Genomic DNA, 9,176 nt, shown 5'->3' with positions numbered 1-9,176 from the left:
CATGCAAGGACGAAGCATATCGACGTGAGATATCACTGGATTCGTGAAAAGATAGAGGACGGATCTATGCAGGTCATGAAGATCCCTACTACTGAAAACCCTTCAGATATGCTGACCAAGGTGGTATCAAGGGACAAGTTTGAGCTATGCAAAGAACTTGTCGGCATGTACTCAAGCTAGAAACCTATAGCTTCCTCCTTCAGGGTGAATGGGTCTGGAGGGGGAGATTGTGAGGTCCATCCCCATTTACCAAACTTTGAATATCTTTGTGCCAATTTCAAAGTTTGGTAGAGTTGGTAATCTATAAAGAAGAAAAACTTGTTTTGTGCCAATTTCAAAGTTTGGTAGTGTAGGTAAGCTATGAAGAAGAAAAAAAATGTTTTTCTTCTATAGCACATTTGGAGGGTAGTGTATTTGTTCTCTATAAAAGGGAGGAGAATTCTTCATTCTAAGCACACCAAAAAAGAATTACAAAAGGAGAGAAAGAAGAGTGAGGCATCACAGAGGAAAATAATCTGTGAGGAAAAATAGAGAGTGTGAGCGATATTGTAGTGAGGTGGAAAAATCAAAAGAGTGTTATTTCTTTTGAATGTGTAGTGGTCTTTGGAGTTTTACTCAGACACTCAAGTGTAAAATCCTTACTATAGTGATATTCGTTGCTCCTCTCGGGTCGTGGTTTTTCCCTTATTTAGGAGGGTTTCCACGTAAAATCTTGGTGTCATTATTTCTCTTTTATTCTCGTTGATTAACCGTATTGTTGTGTTCCGCATTTGTTGCCTTTATTACCGCAAATATTATTTCTGTTACGGATTTATTCCCAACAGTTGCAACAACTCAGACAACTGCTGGAGGTGTTGCATCAACTATCATAATTGTTTGATTTTCTTCGTAATCTTTAATTTTTGAATGATTTGAAGAAAAAAAAAATCAACAGATATATGTAATGGCAACAGATTTTGATCATAGACGCAAGGGCGGACCCACATGGAGTCCGCCGGACGTTCGAGCACCCATTAACCTCATTACGTAATATATATATATATCTATGTAGAAATTAAAAGATATTTGTATAAAATTAACATAGAGCATCCAATGAAGAAATGATCTGGTTGGGCCAATGGCTCTATGGTGGGTGCTTAAGGCTCGAACCGAATCTCGTTATTAACATGTGTTTTTTATATTTTTGACTCCGCTACTTTTAGAACATCCACACGCCACAACCTTAAAATTCTAGATTCAGCACTGCATAGAGATGCGGACGAAATGCTTAGAAATCACATAATAAGTACTTATTAGAGTGTTGAAAATGAGGTAACAATCTCTTGGCTGATTTCAACATCTTTTACAAATTACAGCAAGGATGTAGTTATTCAACACAGAGTTAACAAGAAATGTTTTGGAAAATTGATTTGTCAAGGAACTAGAGGACTTAACTGGAATATCTCTATGGACTATCCACAGGCCTTGTTTTGTATGATAAACTTCTTATCTTAATTACTTCAGAAGTTAAAAATCATATCAAATATTCATAATAAACTAGAAACATTGCATCTGGAATATCTTTAGGCAGGTTGTTTATGTAAATATAGAAACGCAACATGTCCTCATTCGAAAGAGTTGCCTGATGAACGACATCGTTACTGCCTATCAGAACCCACAGATCCCCTGAATTCACTCTTTTGAGGTTTCCTCTGCAAAATGGGCAGGACTCTGACCTCAAGTTCCTGCAACAGATATCACAGATTAAGAGTATCACCAGAAAATATATCCTTTTCGCAATAAAAAGTACTAATAATGAGCACGAAGAACAAGAGTATGTATCGCGTACCAGTCACGATAGCAACTAATGCACATAGCATGACAGCAGTTTGGCAAAACTACTTTGGTGCATGGTTCTAAGCAGATTCCACATTCATTTTCTTTCTCTACATCAGCATCAAAATGTTTTTTCTCTTGTACTTTCTTTCCAACAATCATTTTTGAAACTTGAGGTTCGTCGTGACTATGTTCCTGCTCTGATGAGCTATCATGTAGGTGTCGTAGAGATGGTAATAGAACAGCTGCAAATTGTATATATCAAAGAAATAAGTGTCCATAGTCTACACATATACGGTTATAGTTGGGGAAAAACTCTAGACATTTAATATGGAGGGAAAAAAAGATAAATATACCCCGAACTATAGTCAATGGTATGCAAATACCCTCCGTCATACTTTTGAGACATTGATGTCTCTTTCATCCAAAAACTAGAGCATATATACCATTAATAATAACGGCATACACGTGTCATCCGACATTTATCGATGGATAAAATTGTGTCACACGTCCCTATTTAGTCTTCCGTTAGAGCGAAGGGCATATATGCTCTAGTTTTTGGACTACAGGAGCACCAATGTCCAAAAATATAGCAAATGATATCTGCATACCATTTACGATAGTTCAGAGTATATTTGTCCTTTTTCCCAACATGGAGACGCACAATAAACAAAAAATATCAAAGAGTTTGCCCACAAAATGGTGTGTACCATAGAATTCTCTAATGCTTGCCTTCCTAGCATCAGAATGGATCTTCTTCTTCGCATTGGGGATAACCTAAAGAACATCACAACTTTAATTTCAACGTATCGAATATAACAATATCATCTTTAAGTTAGTACTATATATGCGAAGAAATTGACAGCCCGAGAATAGAGAAACAAACCTTGTATACAGTTATGTGGAAGAAATTGAAATAACTTGGAAGTAAGCATGTGCATGAGCAATCCATCCATTGAAGCAAGAACAGAAGTACCGGTGCCAAGTTACTGTACACCAACTTCATTTGTAGACGAGTACCATTCTTGAACCTCGGAATAGAAGCTGCCCTGAGACGCGTAATTTACAGGGACAAAAAGGTTAATATTTGTAGTTTAAAACTGCAGCCCGAACAACGATTTGTCCAGTAACACGTTTAAGTAATTGGCAACACAAATCACTAGCAAATCCACAATGATTTAAACATAGAACGTTTGAAGGAACCATAATTGAAGATTGCAGATATAACAGACTTTCAAACACACATACAGCTTACAATAGCATTATTCTGAGACCATTAAAATAACCCGAGAATACAAATTCCAGAGCAAATAGTTTGCTGGTATTTTTTTTTTCTATAACGTGGTGTCCTGGCCAACTTACAACAACTCTACCTCCGATCAGCATAGGTATCGGATAATAGTGTCCATTAGCTAAGACTTGGGCAAATGGGAAGAAATCAATTAATGTTTGCCTCCCTAAGATTTGAATTTTGATACCTCACTATTCTCAAGCACCTTATTAGCCACAATAATTTCGTGTTATTCAACAGCATTTTCCTACTTTCACATGCTGTAAATGCAAAAGACATAGCATTTACCAAGCTCTAGTCCCTCTCTATGGCAACCTCTTTTTTTTAAAAAAAAAAATCCGAAAGATATTTGAATTTTGATAGAAATTTTTATAAGGATATTAAAATTTGAAAATGACATTTTACTCTTTCACTATTTAATAGTGTATTTTAAAGGTAAATATATGTACACATAAACATTATAAATATTGCATAATTATAAATAGTAATGTGTACACATAGTTGCATATATATTTTTAAAATACACTATTAAATAATATAGAAGTAAATATATTTCATGAAGTTTGATATTATAACCATAAATTCAGCCAAAGTTAAAGTATTTTTCAAGGTCCTTTTCCTTTCTTTTTTTTCATAAAAAAAACAAAACAAAAGTGTGACAAACAAAAAAATCAATTAACTAAACGAAAGTAATACTTGAAAAGTAAATTTTTTTTTTTAAAAAAAAAGTATTAAATAAATATTTTTATCTTTGTAACTTAACATAAAAGAAACCCCTCGTCCCAAACCAATTTAAAATATAAAAAGAAGCTAGCTTTTGGCCATAGATTATAGAACTTATCACCAAATATCCGTGAACCGCACTTGAGTTCTTAAAACTAGTCCAGACCCATTTGTTTTGAGAAATTTCATTTCTAATCGCAGAAGTCCAAACATAAATTCGAATAAAATACACGTTCAAACACAATTTAAAAAATTCAAATTTTTAAACTTTAAAATCTATAGTGTAACAGGAACAAATTGCATGGCTTTACTTGGGCCCCCAGAAACTCAAATCATCGAAGAAAAATCAAAGAGTTGAAGACAGAGGACACAAGTAAGAGATGAGAACCTACAGCAAATTGGCATACTGAATGTCAGCTTCAATTGCCTTTAAAGAATCTTCACATGAAGTAGATTTCACAAATTCATAGTAATTCGTCATCATTTATCTCAAAACTAAAATTCCCAAATGCACAAACACTTTTTCGTGCTAAACACTCAATTTGAACACTTAAAAAGAAGAAGAAGAAGTCAAACGGAGGCTAGAAAGAGTTTTTATTTACTGAAAGTTGAGCGGCCATTGACAGAGTCCTAAAATCTCATTATAAAGGAACAACACAGAGAGAAAAATAATGAAGAGAGAGAGAGATTTGGTCTTTGTTATGGTTGGTTGCTTGCAGTTACAAATTCTTATTCTGACTGACAAAAAATAAGTAATGGAAGTTCCAAGGCAAATTTGACTTTATTTTCTTCAAATGAGAACTCAATTCTCAATTTATTTTCTCCTACCAGTTTTACTTGTCTGTTTGCTCCCTATTTGAATATTAGTTAGAATCATCTTTACTTAAAAAAAGATAGTTCAACTAAATTAATTAGGGATAATTGAATAGAATGACAAATTAATAATATAAAATAAATATAGTAGCTATTGTTTGATTTATTTGTGTTTCATAGCAAACTGTTTGTCAGTTCTTCTCTCGCTCGCTTCCCGTCCCTCGCCTGTTTCGCTTATAGAATTGTATAATTTGTGTTTCTAATTGTATGAAGCGAGAGAAAAATGTATATAATCATGTATATATATATTTTCGTCATATACACTTATAATTATACAATAAAATTATTCCCCTATCCAAGTCTTTTTTGCCTTTCTCTCTTTCTCGTCTTATACAAATTCAAATTGTATATAATTTTTCTCTTTCTCGTTATATACACTTCGTTTTATACAATTCGCTTCAATTGTATATGTATAGCGAATTATACATATATTTGTTTGTTATGAAGCGCAATTATGCAAACTTTGCTATATACAAATATAAATTTTGTGTTTGCTATATGTGAAAGTTGTTCAATTTATTACTCGTCTTATTAAATTAAAAATGTAGTAATTAATTTTTTTTCTATATTAACTACTCTTTTGTCCAACGATATTTATCCGTGCATACTTCTTAAAAAAACTATAAACAAAAACTTAATTTAACTATATCACAATTCGAATATAATAAATATAATGTCTTAAAAAATGTAATAGACAAATGACTACGAATTATAACTAATGATAAAGTTAAATTAAGAACTAAGTTTAAAATTATCTATTAATTTTATAAAATGAACAATTATTGTTAAACATTTCAAATTGGAGTAATATGAGATGGAGAAAGTATACTAAAATTAAAAGATAAGAAAAAACATCACATTTTTCTTTCTATTCGTAGAAATAGTTATATGCAATATTTTCAAAAATGTTTTTGGGGTGAGTCCGAGAAAGAATTTGTGGGCGGGGCAATACCAAAAACGTTTTGGGGTGAAAATTAAAGATGTAGATCTTTAAGGCATAAATTCTAAAATTTGAGGTGTAAGCCCCGAGCATAAAAACGTAAGTCCTGAACGTAAAAACGTATACCCGCGTGTTTTTAATTTATGTTTTTGAATTTTTTTTACTTTAAATCATATTTTTATTATTGGTGTGATGATATTTCTCAAATAGTAATTCTAATATTTATTTTTTGTCATTATTAATTAGTAATATTTATCTTAAATAAAAATCATAAATCATTGAAAGAATTATTTTGCTTGTTTTATTGCTATAAAATTGAATATACATGAGACTGCGCCCCACAAATTCATGAGACTTACGTTGCCGTCTGAGAGCTTAAGTCCCGTGTAAAACATCTCCCCCCCCCCCTTTTAAAGCACTTTTATGTATCTCTTATTATACTTTTTCAACTAATTTTCCTTTGTAATTCAATTTTAGATATATATTTTACTTTTGAATGGTCAATCTATATGTTTCAACTTTTATTCTGATTCGTGACCCTTTCGCGATATATTTATATTCTAATTAAAATTAACCCTTAGTATAATTTTTTTCTACCTAATCCAATATGTACATCCGAATAACCAATCCAATAAACTCATTTATAATGCTTGATGTGAGTTGGCTTCTTGGGTTCGAATATACATATGATATCATATAGAAGAATTATAATAAAATTTAAAAATATATTTTAATTGAAAAATATTATATTTATTTAGATGTCATATAGTAGAAAAAGTCGGAATGAAAAGTAACTTTAACTTTGCCAAAATTACAATAGAAAGCCATTATAGAAGGAAACATAATAAACATATTATATGACCGTACTTGGGCAAGTTGAATGACCTAGTAATCATATAAAATTTGTTCATAATTTGTGATTTTAAAACAAAGTTAAATGATCTTTTACTTTAAAAAAATGTTTTTTTGTGAATATTTAAAAAGGTAGAGTAATTTCTATGATAAAATAAATTTTTTCCAACCATTTATAAATTCCCTTGTAAATATAAAATCATTCATTGTTTCGTTATGTAAGTGAAAAAATAAAGAGAAACTTTTACATATAATCACTTTAAAATAATTAATTACTTTTTATAGCTATAGTTTGATAATTACAATTTGTAGCTACATGTTATATGAAAAAATAAAAACAAGAAACAATTGCATTTTTTCCAATTAAAGTACATTTTTTTCATTTCATAAAATCACATTTTTTTCATTTCATAAAATCAAAGTTAGTAATAAAGTGTTCGAGAAAAATAATAATTACAAGAAGCACTTGTCAAAGCATATTTCCTAAAAAACCAAATTATTTTTTGAAGAACTTCAAAAATTAATTAATTAAATGCTATATTGAGCAATCTTAAACAATATTTGACTATCGTATTTTCGTTAGTTTTACATCTCAATCATTGATTATTTCATTTTTTATCTGAATTATCCCTTTGTTATATCAAAAAATATCTGTATATTAAAATACATATTAACTATCAATTTTTTTTTTTATTTGAATTATCACCGTCATGTACCTAATTATGAATTTCTCCCACCAAAATTTCCTTTTCTTTTTCTCTTTGTACCTAATAGCTCTTTCTTCTTAAATAAAATAACGTACATTTAATTAATATCTTCTGAAGAAAAAAAAAAAAGTAGACTAGTAGTATTTCCTTTTATACAAAGTTTGGTACCTACATGGAAGTTGTTCAACTAATAAACGATCTACTAATTGTTTATGCTTTTTAATTTAAATTTGAAATAAAAAAAAGGTCTGCCAATTCATTATGATAATTTTCAACGGTTGAAAAAAAAGCTTTTAAATAATTTAAGAGCTATTAATTGGAAGCCGCTATACATAAAATACGGATAAAGGAATGTGAATTTCGAACCCCTCGTTAACAAGAACGAGAAAATGCATAGCATATAATTAACATTAGATTTACAGTTACTCACTTCTGTTTAACTTGATACGTCTTTTAAAATAGAATAAATAAAATGATAATTTTTAATATATTATTCATAAATCATAATTATTAATAATAATTAAATTCTTAGGAAATGAATATCTTTAATAAGAAAAGTAAAATAAGTATAATTTTGATTTTTGAAACCGAAAGTTATTTTTAATTTGGTGACAAATAAGATGGATAGATAAAAGTGCATTTGTTATTATTTACCTATAATAGAGAATTTCAATTTCGATTTTGCTAGATGTGTCTCAATTATATCATATATTGACGCCATAAATATTATAGAAATATGCAAAAGAAAGTAAAAATAATCTCTTATTAATCAAAACACATTAAAAATAAAATATTTCATTCAAGATATGATAGTCAACGTTCCAATTACGTCTAAGCTACTATTTTTATAATAATAATAATAATAACAATTACGTAGATGAACAAACATATATCAGTTGATTAGCTAACATAACTATAGTTTGAATAAATTACCTTTTGTAAATTAATTTTAGTTGTAATTATGTGTGTCTCTCTCCTCTCTCCTCTCTCCTCTCTCCTCTCTTCCTCTCTCTCGTTTCTCTCCTCGCTTATACATATACATATACACTTGTATGAGAAATATAGAAACGGAATCCGTTGTTTCCCTTCATTATCTGCCCTCTCTCGCTCGCATTTCTCTCTTAATCTCGATCGCCAGATATACAAATACATATGTACACCAATTACATATATATAATTATCTGACACACACTTATGTGATTCGACAAATATATGTATATAACTTGCCTCTCTCCATTCTATACTCTCTCTCCTCACTCTAACATGTAACTACGAGTGTACTTAACAAATTATAACTACGTAGCATATTTGAAATTATTGTAATGGCTATTTGATAAAGTTCCCATATAGTATTAAAAATTTTAATCTCAATATCTTATATAAAAGTTCAATATTTATGGCGGGGAGTCCAACCTATACGTAGGAGAAGTAGTATAATTAATGGATGGAAAAAACTAGTGAACCACCAACGCCTACTAGAATAGTAATCTCTACAAATTCAAATGAAGGTAACGTATGTATAACTCTAACTATATTTCTTCCTTTTTGACAAATATAAAGTTTGAATTTCACTTCAATACTTAGAGAATGTGGACTTCTCTACTCCATTTTTAATTATTTTATTGAGTACGTATAGTATAGGGAAGCATTTGACTGATTGACTTGGTAGATTCACCAACCCAAACTGCCTTATTAAACTATCGAAATTTTGTTTGGACATATCGTTTGAACTTTTTAGGTGTTGTGTAAACGTGTTTTTTTATATTTTTTCTTTAGGAAATGTGGCGCTTTATGTTCAGGGGCGTAGCTATATAGTCTTTAGGGTGTTTAATTGGACACTCTTTATATACCGTATATACAAGTAAAATAATATATAAAGTGGTTAAATAATGTATTTTGGACAACTCTAACAAAACAAGGTGTTGTAGACTAGTGATTTAAGGTGCTTTCAAAGAGCTAACTCTTTAAATATTCG

General features: G+C 30.2%; 1 protein-coding gene across 2 annotated transcripts; it reads right to left on the bottom strand.

Moving 5' to 3' along the window:
• Positions 1-1,294: 1,294 nt before the first annotated feature.
• Positions 1,295-4,667, bottom strand: LOC107013787 (E3 ubiquitin-protein ligase AIRP2-like). Of its 2 annotated transcripts, none has more exons than XM_015213664.2 (5): positions 4,222-4,667; positions 2,702-2,864; positions 2,526-2,592; positions 1,829-2,060; positions 1,295-1,724 (listed from the first exon to the last, which is right to left on the bottom strand). In XM_015213664.2, exons 1-5 carry the CDS (start codon positions 4,311-4,313, stop codon positions 1,514-1,516), a joined length of 765 nt encoding a protein of 254 aa, XP_015069150.1. In that variant the 5' UTR covers positions 4,314-4,667; the 3' UTR covers positions 1,295-1,513. The 2 variants fall into 2 exon arrangements, with proteins under 2 accessions (XP_015069150.1, XP_015069149.1); XM_015213663.2 differs by lacking the exon at positions 4,222-4,667 and adding an exon at positions 3,071-3,376.
• Positions 4,668-9,176: the final 4,509 nt, after the last annotated feature.

The sequence above is a fragment of the Solanum pennellii genome, chromosome 3, assembly GCF_001406875.1.
Source record: "Solanum pennellii chromosome 3, SPENNV200".
NCBI lineage: Eukaryota > Viridiplantae > Streptophyta > Magnoliopsida > Solanales > Solanaceae > Solanum > Solanum pennellii.
Note: the sequence above shows the minus strand (reverse complement) of the source record. Positions and strands in the feature narration are given on the sequence as shown.

Excerpts from the sequence above, each read along its gene's own strand:
- LOC107013787 (XM_015213663.2), bottom strand. The coding sequence starts at position 3,201 with ATGCTGATCGGAGGTAGAGTTGTTGTAAGTTGGCCAGGACACCACGTT. Across the intron at positions 2,865-3,070 it reads GGTCTCAGAATAATGCTATT|GGCAGCTTCTATTCCGAGGT; the intron begins GTAAGCTGTATG and ends TACGCGTCTCAG. Across the intron at positions 2,593-2,701 it reads TCCACATAACTGTATACAAG|GTTATCCCCAATGCGAAGAA; the intron begins GTTTGTTTCTCT and ends GATGTTCTTTAG.